Here is a 24,143-nt window from a genome sequence, read left to right as displayed (position 1 = left end):
TCATACATAGACATGATCTAAGACAGCAAAGTACCGATCGGTTTACCTCTTGCTTTGTAGAAACGAAAACGCCATTGAATATTATTATTAAGGTAATTCAAAACATTATTTCATCGATCGTGCGAACGATAATCTAAAGCAGCAACAGAACTTTCGATTCGACCTCTTACATTTTGTTTTTCCTTACAATAGAACCGGAATGCTTTGCTCGTTTCTGAAGAAGTTGTCCGGATCAACTTTACCCTTCACTCGAGCCATTCTTTTAAAGTTGCCCTTGAAATACTTCTCCCCCCATATCTTCGCCCTGTTGTAGCTGCAATTTTCGTCATTTCTCCCCAAATCGAGATCTTTGTAATTGAAGTACGCAGTTCTTGGAGATTGAGCTACATACGGTTTCATTTTCTTGTGCAAATTTCTCATCCATTTTATATGTTTACTCGATTCGTTTTTCGTGTTAACTCCCCAATACTTCAAATACTGTACGTTGAAAAGATTGCCCTTTCTGTGTGGGAACGGAATCTCGTCTTCCCAAATCTCGTCAATCTTCCCTCCTAAAGGGTCCATTATCATCATTTGATGGTCGCCGGTATTAAACATTTCGTGTATCATTTTCCAACCCTCATCGGGAATAGGGGATTTCAAGAAATCGGAAGTCCCTTTACTGTAACTGTGTTTGTTCACCCTTTGTTGGAGCAAGATCTCCGGTGGGTCGTCCAGTTTTTTTCCGGCGAAGTAGAGTACGGATTTAATCCAGGGCACCTGGAAACACTCTTTCTTGATGCAGGGCCTGTCGGAGCAGCTGTAGTTTCCGGCCGGTGCACTGAAGCAATCTTCAATTTTCAGGTCGAATTCCGGGAAGATTGTTTCCATGTAAGAGACGAATTCGTCGGCCGGGCCGAGAAAAAGCCCGTTATACCCAACGGCAACGAGTTTTTCGAGGGATGTATCCTTTTTTGGGGCGGTCTGTAACAGGATTCTTATGAAGAGGTCTTTAGAGACCTTGTGTGCAGTGTTCTGCCATTTTTGGAGAAGATGCAGGTTTTCGGGTTCGAATTTCCGGCGGACTGTGAAAACGGTCAACTTCTCCGGAACTCTGACAAGCTTGAGTTTCCAGGCGAGAATCACGCAGAAGCTTGCTCCGCCGCCGCCCCTGATTGCCCAGAAAAGATCTTCCCCCATGCTTTCTCTGTCTAGGGTTACGCCGTTGGCGTCCATAACTCGGGCGTCGAGAACGTTATCCGCCGCGATGCCGTATTTCCTCATCAGAGTCCCGAGCCCTCCGCCGCTGATGTGCCCGCCGGAGCCGACGGTCGGGTACAACCCGCCGGGAAACGCGAGGGTACTGCTCTTGTTAGCAATTTCATAGTACAGCTGCCCTAATTTCACCCCAGTCTGAATCCAAGCAATTTCCTCCTCCAAATCGATTTTGGTGCGATTGAGGTTGGAGAGATCCACCATGATGAAAGACAACGGCGTCTCTGAACGGAAGGAGAGACCTTCGTAGTCATGGCCACCGCTTTTCACTCTGATCTGGTGGCCGAACATTTTGCTGCAGAGAATGACGGCGCGAATCTCCGCTTCTCTATGCGGCGCCGCAATCAGAAAGGGCCGCTGGGCGGTGGAATTAGTCCACCGTGGATTCTGGGCGGCGCTTTCAAGCAGTGACACATATGCCGGCGAATTCGGAGTGTGAATCCGCTGCAGGATTTTGTTCTGGCCGGAAGAGTGATCGGAGATACACTGGATAAATGTTTGGTACTTGGTTTCATCGCAACTGATTAAACATGAAACTGATAAAATAAATAAAATTGAGATTACTACTGCAAAATTACCCATTTATTTATTTTTTTTCTCACTGAACATTTAAAACTTTTAATTCATTTTTCTGCAACTATAATTATTTTACGGAAGATATATAATATAGATTGATTTGTAATTGTGCATTAATTAATGAACATATTTAGTATCTTCAATTAATGTTCATTTAATGAACGTATTTGCCTGAAGAGGGAGTAATAAATAGACAGGCCAGGAATAAATAGTAAAAGACTAATCTACCCTTACAAATATACACACTGAATAACCAATACAATTTAATAACTGGAATTCTCAATTCATGAAACTTCTATGATACATTATACAAGCAATCGAAAAGGAAGTGCAGCTAAGCAACAAAATAACCGAATTATACAAACTAAGAATTGAATAATGATTGAACAAATGTTTTCATCGATAATTTAAACTACGAATCGAAGAAGAAGCGCTTTCATTAATGGTGAAGAATTTCTCATCTGCTTTTGCCAGCAAGTTTTGAAGGAGGCAGAGTTCCGAAAACCTTATCCCATAGTGATGAAGTGATGCCGAAGCCTTTGTCCTGGACTCGGAAATGATGATTTAGATGATATTTCTGCACCACCATACGAAACACACGAACACAGTGTCATTGCAAAATAATATTAAACTATAAATTACAGATAAAACACGAGGTGTGCTTAAATTACGAAAATGTCCTCGTGTTTGTTTACCTTGAGATTCTTGGGGAATTCACTGGTTGGCTGGCTATGGTGCAAGTAGTAATGAGTTACATCGTACATCACATATCCCAGCAGACCCCCACCAAATACAGCGGGAGCAGTCATCGGAGTGGAAATTAATTTTATCAAATTCCAGAACTGCAATTCACATTGTCAGAAAGTTGAAATTTTCAAGAAAAAAAAAAAAAAAAAAAAAAAGGCCCAACGAACATACTGGGAATAAAAGCACAGCTGTAGCAGCAGGAGGGAAAACAAGGCGTTGACCATCCATTGGGTGTTTATGATGACAACCATGGATAAGATAATGCATTGTGTTACCCCTGCAAGAACAAGTTATTTTATTACAGGGAGACTTAGCAAAACAGACAAAGAAGAAGGGATTAGATCGAGAGACCAAGAGCTAACCAATAACTCTTTGTCTCAATGTGGAAAAGGAAGCGATGAAGGGTATATTCGACCAATGTCCAGGCGAAAATGCCAAATACTGTCAATAATACCACCTCGGGAATTGTATTGCCAAAAGAAACAGCTCTTGAAAGGGACCAGCAAACAACCGGGAGCCAAATAAGGGGAATCACCCACCATTCGTTCCGTGTCAAATACTGTTCAAAGTGGGAAAATTGCTTATTAGTGATGAAAACTTTTTCTACTAAGTGAATCATAATGACATATTAGTGCACTGTTATCATTAATACCTCCCAAAAATCACTTTTGAAAAAACGAGGGCCTTCCTTGCTGACAATTGGCTGGTGAACCCACTCCTGATAAGCTTCACCAAGATGGCCAACCTAGTGAAATAATCATTAATAACAAATATCGGAATAAAAGCAATTTGCATAAGTAAAGGAATGTTCATGGCTGCATCAATGAAAAGAGTTTCATAATTTTGTGTATCAGTGTTGCCTAGGTGAAAGACGTCATCACTCCAAAGTTGGTAGTCAAATGATCGAACAAGAGAAAAATCAAAGCTATACAAAATGGCATACACCGTCTATAGGTGTACTCGGTATTACCTGGAAAACGAGAGGTTTGTTTAAGTCAACGGTAAAACCCTGCACCACCATCTTGGAACCACGAAATATGACTGTCAAATTAAGATAAGATAAAAGAATAAGTCAGGTACAATACTGTACAAGTGTTGGTTGGAGAGAAAATGTAGTGGCACTTGCAAGATGAGCAGTGAGCTAAAAGATTTAACGAGCTCCTAATGAACAACATTTGTGCCTACACGCTAAATTAATATACAACAATAAACCGAAAGAGACATCTGACAGAGCTAAATATTATTGCAGTACCGTCAATCGACCATGCATGCAAGTGTCTGTCATGCTTTGCCTTCTAAGAAAAACAAGAGTCCATTCATATATGAAAATACTTGTGTCCACAATTTAGTTCACAGTCAGCACTCCATTATTCAAGATGTATTATTCTTGATTGACATTCAGATATATAAACATGACGAAATACGGCCAGCAAATGACACATAGAGTTCTAAGAGCATTATCATGGATCTAAGAGATGCATGCTTAGATTCAAAACCCGTGAAAGAAATGAGGGAAAAAAGCAGAGTTTTCATCTGAAACATTTTCCATAACTGCAAAAGGTACGAGCAAGGTGAACACAGATTCTATATCTTCATTTTCAATTGGTAGATTAATGGATTACATAAAAAAAGTCCAAACATCCCTAAAATTTGACCAATTCAAAACTATGAATGCATTGTACCGTGAAATGAATCACAATTTACATGTGAATTAACTTCAACGGAAGAATTTTCGCATTATGCGTGGGCAAACTAGAACAGTTCAAACATTGACCAGCTACTTTTCCACCCTTTTACTCGGCAACTCCATTCAACAAATCCAACATTTAGAATCTAATTCCAAAAAAATATGTATGTATTTTCCAGATTTACATGTTATTGAGAACAGTGAAGGAATGCCGGCCTCAAAAATCTGAACTGAACCATTCACAATTTCCCATTGTTGTCGCCATATCACCAAATGAACACAACAGAAAACCCAATTATAAAAACGTACGGAATCACGCAATAAATCTCAGATCCAACACTAACCAGATAAAAAAAATCTGATTTTCACAAAAAACAAAATGGCGAAAAAAATAAAAAAACACTAACCCAGAACAATGGACGTCAAAATCTCCAAATTGAACCGGAGATTTCCCCCCACTATCGGAAGACGAACCACACTTCACAGTGTGATTTCTTCAGAAAATAAAGAGATATTTAGGTGGGATTTAAAATAAATAAACAGTAGGGGCTGCGCATAAAAGGAGTGTGGTTAATCTCAAAGTATAGAAAGAGTAGTGAAATAAATATAATAATATAGGGGGGGGGGGGGGGGGGGGTGGGGGGTGGAAAGATGGGGGTGGGATGGGGGAGAGAAGATCGTGGCCGCAGGTTTGAGGAATCGGCCAGCATATATTTGAACATCACGTTGGATTCTAACATTTGCCAGCCTGGCGGGTCCATGTTACAACTCATTTAAACATCATGTGATGCCGATTGCCATTACTGTCAATATTTGGCCTTTTTTATTAGATTCTCTGTTAAAATTGATAAATAAATAAAAATTTTAAAAAAAAAAATTGGAATATTTTGGAGTGGATAAAGTATCCTTCCCTTAATATACAATTCCAGGAAATAAAAACAACTTTACTAAATAAAACCAAAAAAAAAAAGTGGAAATGAAATGTACATACATCTAAAGAAAATTAGATGCTACTATAAACCATCAAATTTCATTCTAAAATCCCTTTATACAAACAAAAGTCAGCTACTTTTCTTGGCAGATTTTTTAGGAAGTGTTGTTCCAAACACCCAGTCCCAGAAATTTGAAGTGATTCCATATCCCTTATCTTGAATTCTGAAGTGATGGTCCATGTGGTTTCTCTACATTTAACGCAACGAAATAACTCCCGATTAGCAGCTCAAATACATGATTATCAATAAGATTAATTTTACTAGATAAATAAATTACCTTGAGCTGATGAGATACACCCTTCAACGGTTTGCCATGGTGCAGGTAGTAATGTGTGCAATCGTACATGACATATCCCAACAAGCCGCCACCAAACATAGCAGGGGCGTACTGTGCAGGTGCTAGAATCTTGACCAGATTCCACAGCTAAAACGACAGAAACAAAATAAGGGTTGTAGAAATATAAGAAATTAACGAAAATTTTGAATAATCTCATCGAACATTTCACATACTGGAAAGGCTAAAATTGCCGCTGCAGCAGGTGGGAAAACCAATCGAAGCCCGTCCATTGGGTGCTTGTGATGGCATCCGTGAAGAAGATAGTGAGCCGTGTTACCCCTGCGTTAAATTTTGCCGATTTATTAGCAGATTATAAAAAAAAAAAATCGTCTCGTAATTTGCGAATAGAGCAAAGGAAAAATAACAATATAGCTGGACGAAAGCCAACCAGTATCCAGTTGTTTTCATGTGGAAAAGAAACCGATGCAAAGAGTACTCGAGCAATGTCCAAATGAAGATACCAACTATCATAGCAGTTGCAAGATGATAAGGGGGAACTCCGATTTTTACAGATGACGAGACAAAGCAATATACAACCGGTAGCCATATTAGAGGAATTGCCCACCATGCGGTGCGTGTTAAAAACTGTTCCACAAGAATATACGACTTGTTATGTTTATATTACGCACTGTTTCGTGTTACAGAATACAGAGTACTAAAGCAACTAGCTATATATATATATATATATATATATATATATATATATATATATATATATATCCCCCAAATTGAATCATCTACAAAATGCAATACTCAATCCACTGGCTGAGATAGTAAGTAAATCTTCGATAATAGATATAACATAATTCAGCATAATATATTTATATATATATAAACCTCCATTATGTCATTTTTGAAAAATCGAGGGGTTTCTTTGCTGACGATAGGCTGGTGAACCCATTCCTCATAAGCTTCTCCGAGATGGCCGACCTACACGAACCATCGACTATTATTTAGCAATTCATAAATCAGCTACTTATAAGTTATAACTAAATGTAATCGAATATTTAAAATCGGATAGCAAAATTGACTCCCATTTCCATACCATGCAGCATGATATCAAAAGGAAAATTGATGAATTTGAGTAATGGATGATGTAAAAAAAAATCAGAATATTGGGATAAATTTAACCTGAAAGACAAGTGGTTTGTTCAGGTCCACTGTAAATGCCTGACCGACCATCTTGGCACCACTGACGAAGATGAACAAAAATGAAAAACAGTATTATTACATATCATCCTGCAACATTTCAAAAAAAAAAACAGGAACCCTAGTTTCTTCAATCAAGCATCCAATTCTACACAACAAGGAACGAAAAATCAAAATTGCAAAATATATTGTTCATTTTAACAGGAAAATATGATATATCCATCCCCATTGAAACAAATAAAAGCAGAAATATAAGAGAAGAAGAAAAAGGGAAGGCGATTACCGAATATGTATGTACCTTTAACACAGTGCCAATTAATGTCAGAAATCAAAGCAGATAACTTTTAATCTTTGTGAAAATACTGTGTTGTTTGATGTTTCTGTGTGCGAATGAATCAGGTAATTTGAGAAGGAGAACTCCGAAAATAATGGGGAATTGAAATGAATGAACTGTGTAGCGGAATCCATGGTCTGCCCCTAAAACTCAACGCACCACCGCCTCCGCCTTCTAGAATTTCGAATCCCTTTCCACACATACCAGGATTAATTATTATTATTATTATTAATTATTTTGATTTTTCAAAAAATATATATATAATAATAATAATAACTTAGAAGTTGTGGGCCCATCAAATAAATTGATGGGCCCATAAAACATCCATAACTTAGATTTAAGTTACAATATACAAATCACATGAGATATCAAAACAATTGATTAATATTATTGATTAATTAATAAGAGAAACAATTGATTATAATACATTATAGTATTGTGTTTGTTGACTTGGCCATGCATGCATGTTCTAAGCGTATAGGTCAGCTGCTCTCATGGACAATATCAATATTATTCTAAGGATATGTTGTTGGTTTTATTACTAAAGAATTGCAGTCCCATATTAATATTTAATTATTATGATTATAAATAACATAAATTGGATCAATGCCCACTTAGAAACATTCTTGATCACTACAGAAACCAAGTCAAGATGTTTTTATATATGTAGGTATTAAGCTCTCATCTTTTGGACTGTATCATCAATTAGTATTTTATAATGCCTACCGATTCTTGAATAATTAAGCCCTAATTAATTATTATAAGCTACATACATCACGTTGAATAGTTCAAATATATGTACAAAATCAAGTATTTTACTTTTATCTTCTACTATTAATTTTGTTTTTAAATTTGGAAATATATCTCCTCCAAGTGACTTGGTCTTCAGTTTTCCCTCTCCTGCAACAATATATATAGAATTCCACCCTAGCTAACAATTATATAATTGTAGTACCACATATTCTCAATAATCATTAATTCGACCACAAAATTCAAAGAAATGGCAAATGTGATGTTATTATTCCTAAGTATTCTTGCAATAATAAACCGTACTACCCTAATTGTCCTAGCCCATGAGCCAAGCCCTCTTCAAGATTTTTGCGTTGCTGATTTCAAAAATCCAGGTCAGCAGAAATTTGAAAAAAAAATTGATTTATTTCTCTCAATATACAATTCAAGATTTATTTTATACATTTTCTATTTATAAATATTTTGTTTCCATGCAGTTAGGGTGAATGGTTTTGCATGCCTAGACCAAAAGCAAGTAACCGCCGACAACTTCCTTTTCAGAGGGCTGAACATAGCCGGAAACACCTCAAACCCCCTCGGAGTGTTCGTAAACCGGCCAACCGTGCTCGAGATTCCGGGCCTCAACACCCTCGGAATATCCACCGTTCGAGTCGACTACTCTCCGCAAGGGTTGGTTCCGCCGCACCGCCACCCACGCGCCACCGAGATACTCACTGTGCTTGAAGGCACAGTTCTAGCGGGCTTTATCACATCGGATAACGGCCCGGAAAACAGGCTGATCTCGAAAGTACTCCATAAGGGGGACGCCTTTGTATTCCCTTTCGGGCTTGTTCATTTTCAGCAGAACGTCGGTGAAGAAAACGCCGTCACAATTGCGTTCTTGAGCGGACAAAATCCGGGGGTTATTCCGATTGCTAACTCCGTTTTCGGTTCGGATCCGCCGATAAACTCGGACGTGTTAGCCAAGGCCTTCAAGATTGATAAGTCCGTTGTCAATAAGCTACGAGCGCCTTACAAATAATTTTATTTACTAAAAGGAGTGTACAGATTTGTAATAATATAGAAGTGGGGGGTTCTGAAAATAAAGAAGAAAAAATCTGAACAACTGTTGCAGCAACAAACTAAATATATATTCTTGAATCTTGATTGATTGTGTCAAAATCTAAAGGAATCCAATATTAAAGTCAGCATTAAGCCATTAACACAAGGTGGTTGAATATAATAATAATTCATGAAATGAAAGAAGTAAATTAATCAATATATATAGTTCTTATTTTATTTGATTTAATTTCGAAATAGTCAATACATATCGGATACATACACAAAATGACATTAATCAACGCGTATATAAAAATTTTAAAATATAAACGAAATAAAGAATCAAAATCACTACAACCAGTCAACCATCAACATCAAAAATTTAAGATTATAATTTTCCACGTTGTTTGTGTATGTCTAATTAATTGACTAGTTAAAATCAATTAATCTTTTTAATGTGACAACCAATTGCTTGGTCCTCTTCAAGTGATAGTTCAGTCCCAAGTATAGTCAATTCACCCCAAAAAAAAATTAAAAATATATCCATCCATACAGAGACTAATTATCTTGGAATAATGCTTTTTAATTATCATATTACGTAAATGGGCACACATTAGAAGCAAACCAATTAACAAAATAAAATTACAAAAAAGGACAAATAAAACAGAACATATTCACATCTAGAAAAGTGAGATTAAGCATTAAGCAAGTGATGCTCTTCAGTTATGGAGTTATGGGTCCACACACCACTTCCATGTGATTAATGGAACACATTGCTGTAAAGACTTTGTTCCCACACTTGTAAAAAAAATTGTAATAAAAAAAAAAAAAATGAAATAACACACAAAGAATATGCCAAGATATTCTTCTCTAAGCGAGTGAAACAAATTTGCAGTTGATTTGACCATAGGACTGACTGACTGCTTTCTGTATGTCTGCCTGCTTTAAGTACTTGAGAACTAATAATTGCAGATTGGTCCAACAAACAAACCAGAAAAAAGATGTCAAGATATTTCCAATGAGCTTCCAAAGTTGTACATATGCTTTCATTTATTGCAATGAAATAGAGTAACATAACTCAGCACACATTTAAATCAAATTGTGCCACGTGATAATATTTAGTAGCCAAAAATTAGGTGATTATTGGCACATAATAATAATCAAGAATTTACAACCAAAAAAAAATAAAGCTAATTAGTTAGGCTGCTGAGTCACACATGTGGCTCACAAGAAAGCCAATTGAACATGAAAAAAGAAATAAAGAAAGAAACTTTACAACTAACTACTCATCTTCATGAATCACGATTCACGGCTAATCAAATCTGCAACTTCACCTTATATTTCTTATGAAAAATGAGTAAAATAAATGCAGAAACTCTGTTTTTTTTCAATACTAAATATTAAATATGACTTGATCTATAAATTTACATGTTAAAGTACAAAGAAAATATTTATAAAAAAAAAAAAAAAGGAACACCCTGTATATCTCTATAACCTTAATAACACACACAATCTGAGGTGAAAGAGTAATTCACAAGAAGCGAAAAACACGAAGTAATTAAATGGATTTTTTATCGCTAAAAGACACGGTACTAGTAGGAACGACGTTCGTGTACATTGGCATCGTTTTACTAAATTTCAATAGCAGTAGCCACGATAACGTTAGCAGAAGCGCAAACGTTCGTCCTCCGATCAGTCCTACAAGAACAATAACACCGAGTATCAAATATTTCCAACTTGTTCCACTTTCAATTTGTTCATCGTGTTTTACGCCTACTTCTTCACTGATTTCCGAGAATCCTGCACTGGAATCATAAATGGTGCTGCGCATCATGCCATCTTCCTCCTTGTATTTACGGCTCGAAACGGATGATGATTCGCTAGCACTCTCTGATTCCGCCACTTCATCGCACAACCAAGTACTGTCTTCATGCTTTTGCGATTCGTCGCACAACGAAGCACTGTCTTCGTGCTTTTGAGATCCGCCTTCTTTCCTTGATTTTTTCGGAAATAAGTTCTTCATCTTTGATTTTATCTTAGCTCCACGTGATTTCCTCTTGAATTCCGCAGCCACTTTATAAACAGACTCTTCTTTCTCCTCCTCCACCACCACCGCCCCCGCCTCCTGCAATTTGATTTCTCTATATTCCAATCGAACGTTAAAACAGGACCCGTCAACTACCTCGCCCTCGGGTTGAATTTCATCCACACGTGTCGCAAAATAATCCTCTGATTCAACAACTTGAATTTCTTGATCAAGAGATTTCGATCCATAGCTCTCCAAAGAAGAAGAACAACCAGGAATCAAGACCACACCTTTATTCTCATCTAACTTAACATCCTTAAATCTCAATAATCTCCGAACACTCTGCACAATCGACTTCAACGGCTTCAACAATCCACCGACATGTTTACCGATATACTCTAGTAAGAACAACAACAAAGCTGACATGGTAATCCCAACAGTCAATTTTTTCGTACACAGCGCCAAAATCACCACCAAAAACATCTTAAAAACCACTAATAAAACCGTATTCGCATCCAATCCCCTTTCGGCGATTTGGTCCCTCTCATCCACGACAAGGATTCTATTAACGGAAGGCGGAGGCGAATGTAACGGACTTCTTAAGGGTGAAGGACAGTGCAAAGGGGAATGCATATGAACAGGGGAATGTGATCCTGTAACTATCTGCCGCGAAGGTGACGGAAAAGGGGTCGGCGATCCGGCCGTAATCGGGACACTTTCGTCATTGAGGGGTGAAATTGGGGGAATTTGATGCTTTTTCTTGGATGATTTTTTTAATTTTTGGCGGTTTTTAATGAAGAGATCAACCAGAGAAGTTGGAAACCCAGTTTCGACGAAAAGGGAGGAGCCGTCGCGCCGCCGCTGAGAGTTGTGGAGGTGATCGTTCACAAATTGGGAAATTCTTGTGCTTTTCACCTTCTTCCATGGGAAAGGCATGGTGAAAACTGAAAAACAGAACCGAATCAAAGCTGATCCAACACCAGAAAATAAAAAAAAAAAAAAAAAAATTGAGATGGGAAAATGATTTAATTAGATTTATCTCGAAATGAAAGAACAAAGGAAATTGATCTAAGAAAGAGAAGTTTGGGGGTTTTTCATTTTTACTATGTTCTTACAACATTCGGATTCGAAAAAACCCTTCTTCAAGGTTTGGGAATTGTACGGTCATTTCAAATGAATAAAAAAGCCATTGTTTGAACCGAAGAAATATCGAGGAAGATGATTGATTTTTATATATAAAAAAGGTATGATCTTTGTCTGTCTAATTCCACTATTTATTGGTTACGGAGAAGGGTGGAGAAGATAAAATCGAAACCCTAGAAATGGATTAATTTAAGGAGAAGAGTGAAGGGGGTAATTAAGGCGGTGGCGCGTGAGGAATGAATGCCTTCAACTGTGACAATCGTGGGTGGAGAAAATTAATGGACATTGTTGTTGCAGTTGTAGGTTGGGCTTCTTCTGCTGTACCTAGACGGATTAATTAAGGATATTTAATTAATACTCGGATTAATTAAGGAAATTAAATTAATATTGGGATATTCCACAACTAATAAAACTTTCCCTAAATCAACCCTAATTTGCTTGATTATTTTAATTGCAATCTTATTATAATCTGCTTTTTTCATTTTGTGAATAAAGTTTTTCGTTCAACCACTTGATTTGTCAATTCAAACTTACTAATGAAGACTCCGCAGCGTTAATAACTAATTAATTAGCGTAACGACATCAATTTGATTTTATTGATCTTTAGAATTCAGAAAAAAAATATTAAAGCGTTAAAAATTAAAATAATTAAAATATTCCACATAATTGTCATTTTCAGTTAAATAATATCGACAATTATATTTGATGTGGAATGTGAGATCATACGAAATTGAGGTATGGGTTGATTATATAATTTGGAGATCGACCACTCCATATAACTAATAAATTATTATTATTAATTTTATTTATTTATTTATTTAGAAGAAGTAATACATAATTTGACATGCGTAAGTATAATTGGTGAAGTGTGAAGAGTGGAGACAGTCTAATTTGGACACGATGGCGTGTAACTTTATGCTTTTGACAAAATAAATGTGCTTTTGAAATCGTTAATTATTGTTGCATAAATCAAAGTGGTGAAATTTAAATAAAAAAATAAAAAATAAAATAATAAGTTTTGGGCCAAACTAATGGCTCTTCGGATCAAAAAAAACGGATTGATCTTTAACTGATGGTTACCTATTAAGATGGGCTCGGCCCAAATATGGGAATATTAATTAACCGGTCAAATTGATTTTTATTAAACTTAATTATGAGGAAAAAAATAATTAAGTGTACTAATAATAAAGTTGTGTTAATTAAGTAGAAATGTTGAAGTGGGCTTCATAGTTATGGGTTGAAGTTGGGCTCAATCTACATCTTACATGGACTCCTGGGCTTATCCATTCAACCTGGGCCTCCATTAACTCAATCAAAATATCTACCTCGGAAATTAAATTTTATAATATGGATTATCAAATTATAAAAAATAATATATATATATAAAAAAAATATTTAATTAATTTTTGTGTGTGGGTTGAATGGTGAGTAAGATTTTATATCTGCCGGAATGGTGAATTAATTTATGTGCCAACTTTGGGTCATTGCATTCAAATCGCCCCGTTATTTATTTATTTATTTATTTGTTAATCGAAAACATAGTTGTGGGGTATTTTAATTTATATATTAACTGATATAATTTATTGGGCTTCAATTCATAGTTATGGGCTCCATTTACATGTTGCATGGACAGCTGCGGTTATCCTTTCCATTCAACAACTACATTTGGTCCTGCAACTGCCACACCTTTCAAATGGAATTCTCTCCATTCAAATTACCTACTTCCCCACAAATAATTTTATAATCAGGTTAGTAGGCCCATCTTTAATGTATTTATTGATGCTTTTTTTCACACGTTTTTTTGGAGCATATACATGTGTATATATAGTTATATACAAATATCTAAGGGTAAACTACAACAACTGTGAGGTACTGTCAAATTACGAAAAACCTTATCTTGTTTAGATAATTACATCTACCTCTTATGGTGTTCAATTCAACATAATTATCTAAATTCCGTGAATGTGCTCTAGTTAGTACTCGATTTGTGTAAAATAATACAGTTTCTGATGCACCACTATCTGATATATACAAGCCAAAAAGCACATCTTATGTTCATCTTGCTTCAAAATTTGGATCTTGAATGGGATAAAACGGGTACAAAAGTGCTAATATTCCATATAATCAAGAATATTCCAGTAAATTAGAAACCGTAAGGGTGAACATGTAAGAAAATTTATAGTTGATGGGTTGTTATAATTATCCAAACAAAATGGGGTTTTTTATAATTTTATCGTAACTCATGGGTGATTATAATTGAACCAATATCTAAACTATAGGGTAGAGGTGTTTATTGTGTTCTTTTTTCAATATATAAAATTTTAATTAATTTATGTGCCAAAGTTTTCAAATAGTAGTACAATTTGAAGGGACTTGAAGAAAAAAATAATAGCTGTGTGGGGGCAGTCAAATTTATTGTGCAGCACAGGCTTTTCTTGTTGCTTCATTACCGTCCATATAAATTATTCGTACTTAATTTTTGGTTCTGTAATAAGAAAACAATAAAAAGAAATACATGGTCCCGCAAAAGTTTGTGAAGTAGCTACTGTGGAAATATACAATCAATATTGATGCCTAAGAAAATAATCGAAATATACAAATTGGGTAAAAACTAAAACTTAGCATATTTATTGTTTTAATAATGACAATTAATCATAAATTTATTTATCTTTTAGTAAATTTTAATTTATCAATCAACATTCAGCACTAGTGCATTTAAAATAAATATGCCAACAAGTCAGTAAAATAAATACTACTATTTTTATATGCTAATTAATAAAATAGAGTTTTGTATATTCTCTCTATTTCTTTCACTGTAATTTTTTTTAATTATTATTATTATTATTATTATTATTATTATTATATCTTTAATGCGGTCTTTATATATAGATATGACTCATGCACCAAATCAAAAGGCATATACACAACAACGGATAACTAAACGGTGTCGTAACTGCACCGGTCGGCAACTAAAATGGGAAGTTATCAGAAGCAGCAGTTGGTACTGTTGATAGCCTCTACGGTTGTTCTTAGTGCAGTAGCACTTGTTTCTGCTAATTCCAGATCTCCGCAGCTGCATAATAATAATAATAATAATGATCAACATAAGTACTGCACGTGCAATGAAGCATTCATCAACCGTAGAGGATTCCCGGACGGGTTCATCTTCGGCTCCGGTTCAGCTGCTTATCAGGTCAATTTTTCATTTTTAATTTTTTTTAATTTTTGATTAATTGTAGAAATGTCTGTTAAAAAATGGATTTTATTGACACTTAAATTAAATTTAGGTTGAAGGTGGATACAATGAAAGTGGGAAAGGTACTTCCATGTGGGATCATTTCACACACACATATCCAGGTTCTCTTTAATTAATTATTTATTTAATTAATTAATTAATTCTAATATTGATCTCACTCATAATTAAATGTGTAATATTCACTAAATAATTGCAGACAAAATACAAGATGGTAGTACTGGAGATGTGGCGGTTGATTCATATCATCTATACAAGGTCTTTTATCATTTTTTTATAAAATAAAAAATTGGACCAAATTAATGGTACCCATTTGACTTAATTTTGTATTTTACAGGAAGATGTGCAAATTTTGAAGAATATGGGGTTTGATGCATATAAATTCTCAATATCTTGGAGTAGGATATTGCCAGGTTGTTCCTAATTTTGAATTAATTAGTGTCAATTCTCTAAGTAAAATGCTGATTCTGATTAAGTTAATTTAATTTTGTTTAACAGAGTGAATGCTTACTTCACAATTTTATTTTCAGGTGGAACAGTAAGTAAAGGTGTGAACCAAGGCGGAATCGACTACTACAATGACCTAATTAACGAGCTTTTAGCTAACGGTGCGGCTAAGATCCATCCATCAATCCTCTATTTTTTTGGCTAGTCGATCGATATCTTCAATTTATCGATTAGTTTAGTTAATCTTTAATTGTGGTGCATAATATAATGTGCGTACGTAGGTATACAACCATGGGTGACTATTATGCATTTCGACACTCCACAAGCTCTAGAAGATGCATATGGCGGTTTTTTAAGCCGTCGAATTGTGTAAGCAGTTCAAGTTTATTTTATTGGACTAAATATAAGCTAATAATTAATTAGAGTGTATTTATTAATCGCAATATAAATTAATAATTATACACAGGAACGATTTTCGAGATTTTGCGGATCTCTTGTTCGACCAATTTGGTGATAGGGTGAAACATTGGATGACTATAAACGAACCGTGGTGCTTCAGCTATCTCGGATATACACTCGGTGTGTTTGCACCCGGTCGATGTTCCAACTCGGTGTCTAGTACTTGCACCGGTGGTGACTCGGCAGTCGAGCCGTATATTGCGACACACAATCAGCTTCTTTCTCATGCTGCTGCTGTCAATTTGTACAAAACTAAATATCAGGTATACATACATACATACATACATCAATTTGTAGATTAGTCGTTTCGATTTTTATTAATAGGATATAAGTAAAAATGCAGGAAGTACAGAAGGGTAAGATCGGAATAACGATTAACTCGTTCTGGTTTTTGTCTTACAATGGAACAAGGGAAAATATGGATGCTAGAGATAGAGCATTTGATTTCATGCTAGGATGGTGAGTTTTGTTATTACAAATGTGTTGCTACAATTAAATAAAAATAAAAATTACTAAATTAAAATTTCATTCATATAATCAGGGTTATGGATCCGATTACATTTGGGAAATATCCAGATAGCATGAGAAAGCGCGTCGGAAACCGACTGCCCGAATTCACGAAAGAGGAAGAACAAATGTTGAAAGGATCAATAAACTTTCTAGGACTCAATTACTACAGTGGACAGTACGCAATTAATATACTTCGTGATCCTAATACCGACGATGATGATGATGCCGTGAGCTACGTTACAGATTCCGGGGTTGTTTTCTCGGGTAATTAAATTATCTATAATTGCATTTATCTTCAAATTTAAATAAAAAAATATTTTCTCATCAATTAATTTGGTACAGGACTAAAAGATGGCGTCCCTATCGGGGAACAAAGTAGCAACGGGAGTCGGTATTACAGTTATCCAATGGGAATCCGCGCAATTCTCAACCACATAAAACTGAAATATAACGACCCTGTCATTTACATTACTGAGAATGGTAATTACAAGTCGATAAATAATGTTTACTGATCATTATTAAACCTGATAATAATTTAAAGTAATAACGAGTTACGATGATGTCATCGTTTTTACGCAGGGCTTGACGAAAACAGGAACGACAGTTTACCGATGTCTGAAGCGATTCAAGATCACCGGAGGAAGAAGTACTTGCTCGATCACCTCTGCTGTCTGCGCGAAGCAATTAAGTAAATAATGAATTAATTAATTACTTCATTCATTCAGTGGTATTTCCTAATTTGTTTTCTAATTTTCTTTTTTAATTTTTTTACGCAGGGATGGTGTGAATGTGAAGGGATACTTCGCATGGTCATTGACAGATAATTACGAGTGGGCGTCTGGCTTTTTAATTCGGTTCGGGATTCATTACGTCGATTTCAAAGATAAGAATTTAACAAGATACCCGAAACTCTCTGCGCAGTGGCTCAAAGCTAACTTTGACAAAACAACAACTGATCAAAACCTTCAAACAAGAAGAATTTACGATCAGTAACAAGATTGAAAGCAAGTGCGTTTGTTTGTTTGTTTGTTTGACCAATAAGATTCATCGTCTTCGAATAAAATGTTCTTTTATCGTAATTTTACTCGTGTTTGTTTGATGGACTGGAAATAATTCTCAAGTATTACTACATTTATACGTACGTTTAAAATTCGATCACTATAAAAAATTTAAAACAAAAGAATCATCTTACTCTACTTCAAGAAAAACATACGTATAATTCAATAGCTAGTTTTCGGAAACGAGTGTTATGTCCCGGAAAACCTGCAGCCTGTTCCTACGCTTTATAGATTTATCGGACCCGAAATCTTCTGAAGATAATGGTGTCCCCATATCTTGGTCTTCAAAGTTGAAAACTTTCGTTGTTAATGGCGAAGTACAATGAAGATTCGCCGTGTCTGAATTCTGATTCTGATCGAAACACAGAGACCGCCTAGCTGTCGGTTGGTTCGTCTGTAAGGCGGGTTTCTCCGGTTGAGTGAAGTATCCACTTCCAAGATCAATCCTTTCAATCTTCTGACCTAATTTCTCGACGGAGTCGAGCGGTTTAGGAGTCTCGTGAATTATGTTAGAGTCCACATTCTCATCATTAAACCCTTCTTCTTCTTCAACCATATCGGCCCAATTTTTGTGTTCACATTTCGAAAACCCGCAAGTTTTTCGATAACCTTGAACTGTGTTATTCTTGTCGGGTGTTTCTTCTTTAGTCTTTCTACAGTCTGTAGAAGAAGATTCCGATTCTGAAGGCAAGTCAGATTCTTGATCTTTAGTTTCTAAGGGTAACTTCACAGTTGAATTCTTTCTCCAACCTCCACCGTCGAACGGAGGACGTTTTTCCAAAAATTGCGGTACAATTCTTGGCGTCTCGCTCGGAGGATGAACGTTGGAATAGTAGTTTACGTTTTGGTTCACTAGCGACTGCCCATTTTCACTACCGACAAATGACCCAAAGCACAACTTCCGACAAGAAAATCCATTTCCATTTTCTGTGGGCCCGCCCATTCTCGAACGTATCTGTGGCTGGGTCAAGGGTACTTTCGGAATAGTACGATTGCAAGGAGTTTCGTGGGCCCTTTTGAGCTGAGAAGATGCTCCTTTCTGTCCCATGTTGTTAGGCTGACACTGATTTGTTCTCCAATTATTAGAATCGGCTCTTTTCTCGTAAGGAAAATCGGTAAACGCTCTTTTCTCGACAGACGGAGATTTCTGCTGTGACTCGAACTCGAGCAGGATTTGATAGGCACGCTCGTACGATTTGACATGCGTCTCGTCTATACGACCATTGTTGTCAGAAGTTGCTTGGAGCAGCAACTTTGCTTCTGTCAACTTGTTCATGTGCATCAAGCATACTGCTAAATTGCACTGCTTGTTCTTATCCGATTCAAACGACAGCGCTTTTCTGCACGATGTAGAAAACATAGCGACGAACACACATTTTAGATAAGATTTAAGACAATAAAAAATTAAAAAAAAAAAAAAAAAAAAATCCTTGCAGATACATCAGAAAAGAAAGACTACCTATAATGCTCTTCGGCGCACTTGTAATCTTTCTGCTGCATGTAAGCCCAACCTAGATTCCCTAACAACCTCGAATATTCCTTTTCGACGGTGATGTGAATCTTCTTTCCTTGAGATCTTGCCATCTTTGTCCTTTTCCCACCGAAAGCGATTCCTTGTTCTAATTGCTTCAGTTTTACCTGAAGCATTACAATCTCCTCCTCGATTCTACCAGATTGCTGCATTTCAATCATCCACTATTAGTCGTACCTCGTCACCAAACAATAAAATTCGGTAATAATATCACGAAAAGATCATATTTTTATACCTTGTACAGTTCAACTAATATGTTGTCAATGGATTCTTGAGATTCAAAAGGGCAGAGATGGCGGAAAGATTTGATGGCCTCGATCGCTTCGTCGGAACGATCCAATTGTTTCATGACAACAGCCATGTCTTTTAGGGCACTATCGACTCGATCACCGGAATTTATCGCAGCCCAGAACAGAGAAATAGCTCTGCTTGGATCTTTGTCTATCAGCTGTTATTTCCAGATTCATTAACCATTCAATATATAGAATTTACCAAAAACAAGAGCAATACATACTGATGATCAAGAAAATTAAAATTGAAAAAAACAAGAAAATGAAATGGAAAATCAGAAATTAACTGAACCTGTGCATGTTTGGCTCTGACATAGGGAGAATCACCAGAAGGGACTTTGTGAATGATATGAAAGGGGCAATCTTTGGATAGAGGTTTCTTCTCCGACCCGGGCATCACCGGAGAACACCTTCTTGTCCGCCATGTGGGCGGCGGCGTCAAGAACCCTCGCGGCTGAGAGCTGTAATCACTGCCGTTCGACATTGTAATTTTCTTGATGAACCCTTTAAACCCTACACAATAAAAGACTCTACTGATTGATCAAGAAAAGTGTTGCGTATATCAAACAAGGAAATTAAACAAAATAAAATCGAAATAATCTTTTTTATTTATTTATTTAATTTTTATGTATTCTGGAGAAGGGAAAGGGTTTACAGTAATAATAAAAAAAAAAAAAAAAAACAATTTATCGGATTGAAGAAATTGTGAATCGAGAGAGAAGAGGAGAAGAGTCCGATCATCTGTGATGAAAAGGTGTTGTTAACTAGCCGTTAAATAAGTATACGTTGGTAAAAGGCGGCGTCGTTTCGTTCTTTTCTTTTTTTCTGTTACCTTTTTCTTTTAATCCTTTTTCATAATTAATTTCCCAACAAATTAATTATTAAATTTAATAGTTAATTTAATTATTTAATTTGTTCGAATGTTGTTGCTTCCCTCCCTACTTCAATTTGTAACGGGATTTGAATTTCTAATAAAAAATAAAAAATTATTAACTCCATTCTGGTTTGAATAAGAATTATTATTTAAATCAATTTGTACTATACAGATTTTAAGTTTGTATGTAAATTAATTACAGATTTTTTAATAAAAAAATAATTTTAAAATCATTATATAAAAAAAAAATGAGTGCCACATTTTAGGGATCCTGTCTATTGATCAACAATTTAATTGAGATCAATGTAATAGAAATAACATATATTTTTATTAAATTACACAAAATAGTAGTGTAAAACCAATTTATGTCACACGAAAGAAGAAAGAAAACGAAAACGAAAAATTGTCGATGAATGACGATCAATTTCGAATTTTGAAGATCCCAACCCCACCTTAAATTAAATTTGATCCTTGCCGGAGAAATAATGCCGAAAAACACACGAGAAGTCCTTTGTTCCATGTCCTTCATTGCAAACTTGTGTGAATCTGCACAGTAATTAATTTTAGTACATACATATCAACAGATAGATTCGATTATCGGACAATATATAATAGCATCGAATGAAAGGGTAACAAAAAAATAACAACATTATTTAAATTACATTTCTTCGGCTAAAAATGTCATCGGACTTGTTGCCCCGACTTGTTTGGCGGATACTGCTGCAAGATTTAGATCTTTCGCCTACATCCAAACACAACAGTATTTATATATTATGTTGTTGTAATATAAAGCATGACATCAGCTTATATATATACATATATGCGTATATATTATATACCATCAGTTTGGTAGCAAAACCGCCATCGTAGTCCCTGGAAGCCGGGACCCCATCCATCACTCCAGGCACAGGATTATAAGTATCACTGATAAGGATAGATAACATACTACAAATTAATCTATAGTACACTTGTGAATAAAATAGAATGAAAGAAAAAAAACGAAGATGATTTTGGATTTATCGGGGAGATATTTATGTATCGAACAAAAAATTACCTACTCCAAGAACGAGCACTGGAAGAGTTAAATATGTTAGTCAAAGTAGTGGCTTCGATACCCAACGACTGCCCTAGTGCAAATGCTTCTGATACTCCAAGCATACTCACTGCCATCGCCAAATTGTTGCATATCTTTGCTGTCTGTATTATTTTATACAAAAGATATTCAAGTCAAGAAAATCGATAATTTTCAGTTAATATATAATTTTTTTTGCAATAGATAGGGAATTAGCAAAGAGTAGCGTACCGCACCATTTCCTGGACCACCACAGTAAATGATGTTTTTTCCCATCGAGAGAAACAGAGGTTTTGCCGACACGTAAGCTTCTTCCGATCCACCTACCTGCAAAAAAATCTTAGTGTGTGTGTGTGTGTGTGTGTGTGTGTGTGTGTGTGTGTGTGTGTGTGTGTGTGATACAATTCCACCTCTACCAACTCATTTCCAGGAAGAAATGGAAGTTAATTAAGGATAATATATCAATAAACTGACTTTTATTAAGTCAGTTATTATATTTTAGTTATTCCATGTGTTTAGGAGTTTATCCATAAACTGACTTTTATTAAGTCAGTTATTAGATTTCAGTTATTCCTTATGTTTAGGAGATTAGTTTTGTGTTAATTTAGTATAAATAGTTAGTATTTGTTCAGTTTTTAGGGATTGGGAATTAGTAACTTGTATGAATTTCTGGAGTTTTGTCCTCTCCATACGGACAACTATATATGGTATATTATTGTGTTTAAGATTCTTGCACATAATCGGCCATCGTTATTTACTATTCTCTTGGATTGTTCTCGATTCCTATCAGTGTGTGTGTGTGTGTGTGTGTGTGTGTGTGTGTAATGTTGGAACGAGACTCTAGAAAGTGTTTGTTTAATGTTTATACCATGAAAGTGAGCGAGCCTGTCTCGGCAGATAAAACACCTCCGGATACAGGAGCATCCAACATAGAAATTTGTTGACCTTTCAACAAGAATAAAATGCAACGCTGAAATGACCGACCGGGATTTAAATAAAGGAAAAATATTGTAATATTTCTGTTAAACAATGTTAAAGAGTAGTTAGTACCTCCCGAGCCCGTCAAATTGGAATTAGAAATGGAAGCAGAAAGGTTTCTCGATGTTTGAGGATCAATAGTAGAGGAATCTATGAACAAACGAGATCTAAGCAGATTCCCGCTACTAAGCATACCTTTCGGTCCCGTATAAACATCCATCACCTGCAAATACGAAACAACTAGGTTTGTCCTAATTTTGGTCGGTTTAAATGACAAAATCTTCAAACCAAACCATTTTAAAGCTTACATGGGCCGAAGATGGCAACATAGTAATTACAGCATCACTTGCTTCAGCAACTTCGAGAGGTGAATTCTTTGTGAGAATGCCTTGCTCGGAGAATTTCTTCATCGCATCTTGGTTTCTGTATCAAAAGAGATGTAAACATATTGAAATCGGATACGCTAACATCAAATAATTGAAACTATGTCCGTTTAGAAGTAATTGAAAGTGATTTTAGTCAATTCAATCGTCCTCCTCCACAACGACAAGTCGACAACTCGTGAACTGGTACAATTTTATAGACTACACAATTATATCTTAACAAAAGAAAATACGAGAAAATGAAATCAAAATTACACATCATGGACCACGACACTGTATCCGGCTTTAATCAAGTTAACGGCCATCCGGGATCCCATGTTTCCCAGTCCTATGAATCCAACTCTCTGTAATAATAATATACCAATAAAACCAGAAAATCATATCAATCAAAATGCTGTCTGTTGGTATCGAATAAACTTTACGATATTATCGATTGAAATCGTAGCGAAAACACCAGTGCCTACTTCAAATTGATGTGGAACCCTAGACAATGTTTTTCTTGCCCATGCAGATTTATAAAGAGAATCCAAAAACGAATATACTCTCAGTCAGTCAACAAGGGGTAGCAATTACAATGATACAGCAGAAACCCTAGACAATGTTTTTCTTTTCTTTCTGTTTAAGAATCAGAATTATGAAAAGTGGGCTTAAATTCACAAGCACGAACAAACTAGGGCGTGATCAGACATGTAACAGAAGCTATTAACAAGCACTATTTCTCATTAACACATCTAATTTGTTAAGATTTCCAACAATTAAACAGTTTCAATAAATAAATTAAAAAAAAAAAAAGGAAAACTTACATCAAATTGAGATGGGGGAGATGACGAACAAAACAAGCGAGCCCAAGAAGAAGTGAATTCGGGTCTGCGTTTGTTAAGACAGAACAGCAATCTCAGTCTGTAAGTAATAGAAGCCGCCATTGTTGAGTTTCTCTTTTCTTAACAGAGAGAGAGAGAGAGAGAGAGATCACTCAATTTCTTGAAAAAGAGAATAATTGTTTATGGGAGAACCAGTGGCAACTCCGCCGCCGTCTTGTCGTTTTATATGCCACTTCTCGGATATTACTTTCTTACCGTCCAGTCATTTTGAGTTGTCTAAGGACAGTAACTTTTCCATAAATACAGGTAAAACACTGTCAAAAACCCAGTTGTACATATTTTATGCATAATTTCAAATTTAATAAAGTTTTAAGGAATATTACGGCCAACCCCTGAGGGTAATGTTAATTTACAAGACAGCCCCCTACAGTTTG

At 35.8% G+C, this 24,143-nt stretch overlaps 8 protein-coding genes across 10 annotated transcripts; 2 read left to right on the top strand and 6 right to left on the bottom strand.

Annotated features, from left to right (window-relative positions):
• Positions 1-53: 53 nt before the first annotated feature.
• Positions 54-1,983, bottom strand: LOC105948903 (berberine bridge enzyme-like 22). The gene has a single exon (XM_012972163.2). It carries the CDS (start codon positions 1,834-1,836, stop codon positions 184-186), a length of 1,653 nt encoding a protein of 550 aa, XP_012827617.2. The 5' UTR covers positions 1,837-1,983; the 3' UTR covers positions 54-183.
• A 93-nt stretch (positions 1,984-2,076) lies between these two features.
• Positions 2,077-5,023, bottom strand: LOC105948863 (dihydroceramide fatty acyl 2-hydroxylase FAH1). Its single transcript, XM_012972112.2, has 7 exons — positions 4,672-5,023; positions 3,548-3,618; positions 3,230-3,322; positions 2,940-3,136; positions 2,749-2,854; positions 2,526-2,672; positions 2,077-2,407 (listed from the first exon to the last, which is right to left on the bottom strand). Exons 2-7 carry the CDS (start codon positions 3,596-3,598, stop codon positions 2,288-2,290), a joined length of 714 nt encoding a protein of 237 aa, XP_012827566.1. The 5' UTR covers positions 3,599-3,618; positions 4,672-5,023; the 3' UTR covers positions 2,077-2,287.
• Positions 5,024-5,108: 85 nt separating this feature from the next.
• On the bottom strand, positions 5,109-7,278 carry LOC105948703 (dihydroceramide fatty acyl 2-hydroxylase FAH1). 2 transcript variants are annotated; one of them, XM_088811722.1, is made up of 7 exons: positions 7,041-7,278; positions 6,725-6,785; positions 6,431-6,523; positions 5,982-6,178; positions 5,767-5,872; positions 5,534-5,680; positions 5,109-5,445 (listed from the first exon to the last, which is right to left on the bottom strand). In XM_088811722.1, exons 2-7 carry the CDS (start codon positions 6,773-6,775, stop codon positions 5,326-5,328), a joined length of 714 nt encoding a protein of 237 aa, XP_088667848.1. In that variant the 5' UTR covers positions 6,776-6,785; positions 7,041-7,278; the 3' UTR covers positions 5,109-5,325. The 2 variants fall into 2 exon arrangements, with proteins under 2 accessions (XP_088667848.1, XP_088667849.1); XM_088811723.1 differs by having other exon boundaries at positions 7,026-7,252.
• A 696-nt stretch (positions 7,279-7,974) lies between these two features.
• Positions 7,975-8,847, top strand: LOC105948704 (putative germin-like protein 2-1). The gene is made up of 2 exons (XM_012971933.2): positions 7,975-8,200; positions 8,303-8,847. The coding sequence occupies exons 1-2, from the start codon at positions 8,077-8,079 to the stop codon at positions 8,845-8,847; spliced, it is 669 nt and encodes a 222-aa protein (XP_012827387.1). The 5' UTR covers positions 7,975-8,076.
• Positions 8,848-10,295: 1,448 nt separating this feature from the next.
• On the bottom strand, positions 10,296-12,359 carry LOC105948911 (ethylene-responsive nuclear protein / ethylene-regulated nuclear protein (ERT2)). The gene is made up of 2 exons (XM_012972175.2): positions 12,006-12,359; positions 10,296-11,834 (listed from the first exon to the last, which is right to left on the bottom strand). The coding sequence occupies exon 2, from the start codon at positions 11,824-11,826 to the stop codon at positions 10,423-10,425; it is 1,404 nt and encodes a 467-aa protein (XP_012827629.1). The 5' UTR covers positions 11,827-11,834; positions 12,006-12,359; the 3' UTR covers positions 10,296-10,422.
• A 2,565-nt stretch (positions 12,360-14,924) lies between these two features.
• LOC105948758 (beta-glucosidase 12) lies at positions 14,925-17,781 on the top strand. Its single transcript, XM_012971986.2, has 12 exons — positions 14,925-15,226; positions 15,321-15,390; positions 15,486-15,544; positions 15,624-15,699; positions 15,817-15,894; positions 16,015-16,102; positions 16,200-16,455; positions 16,536-16,651; positions 16,734-16,966; positions 17,045-17,182; positions 17,282-17,390; positions 17,479-17,781. Exons 1-12 carry the CDS (start codon positions 15,008-15,010, stop codon positions 17,693-17,695), a joined length of 1,659 nt encoding a protein of 552 aa, XP_012827440.2. The 5' UTR covers positions 14,925-15,007; the 3' UTR covers positions 17,696-17,781.
• An 11-nt stretch (positions 17,782-17,792) lies between these two features.
• On the bottom strand, positions 17,793-20,343 carry LOC105948757 (protein POLLENLESS 3-LIKE 1). Its single transcript, XM_012971985.2, has 4 exons — positions 19,874-20,343; positions 19,527-19,739; positions 19,220-19,437; positions 17,793-19,100 (listed from the first exon to the last, which is right to left on the bottom strand). Exons 1-4 carry the CDS (start codon positions 20,063-20,065, stop codon positions 17,930-17,932), a joined length of 1,794 nt encoding a protein of 597 aa, XP_012827439.2. The 5' UTR covers positions 20,066-20,343; the 3' UTR covers positions 17,793-17,929.
• A 390-nt stretch (positions 20,344-20,733) lies between these two features.
• On the bottom strand, positions 20,734-23,998 carry LOC105948759 (6-phosphogluconate dehydrogenase family protein). Of its 2 annotated transcripts, XM_012971987.2 has the most exons (10): positions 23,692-23,998; positions 23,144-23,232; positions 22,814-22,928; positions 22,578-22,728; positions 22,396-22,472; positions 21,759-21,854; positions 21,510-21,652; positions 21,295-21,379; positions 21,118-21,197; positions 20,734-21,001 (listed from the first exon to the last, which is right to left on the bottom strand). In XM_012971987.2, the coding sequence occupies exons 1-10, from the start codon at positions 23,809-23,811 to the stop codon at positions 20,914-20,916; spliced, it is 1,044 nt and encodes a 347-aa protein (XP_012827441.2). In that variant the 5' UTR covers positions 23,812-23,998; the 3' UTR covers positions 20,734-20,913. The 2 variants fall into 2 exon arrangements, with proteins under 2 accessions (XP_012827441.2, XP_088668702.1); XM_088812576.1 differs by lacking the exon at positions 23,144-23,232 and having other exon boundaries at positions 23,692-23,905.
• Between the last annotated feature and the right edge of the window lie 145 nt (positions 23,999-24,143).

Source organism: Erythranthe guttata, chromosome 13 (assembly GCF_056151865.1).
Source record: "Erythranthe guttata isolate IM_541 chromosome 13, IM_541, whole genome shotgun sequence".
NCBI classification, from domain to species: domain Eukaryota; kingdom Viridiplantae; phylum Streptophyta; class Magnoliopsida; order Lamiales; family Phrymaceae; genus Erythranthe; species Erythranthe guttata.
Note: the sequence above shows the minus strand (reverse complement) of the source record. Positions and strands in the feature narration are given on the sequence as shown.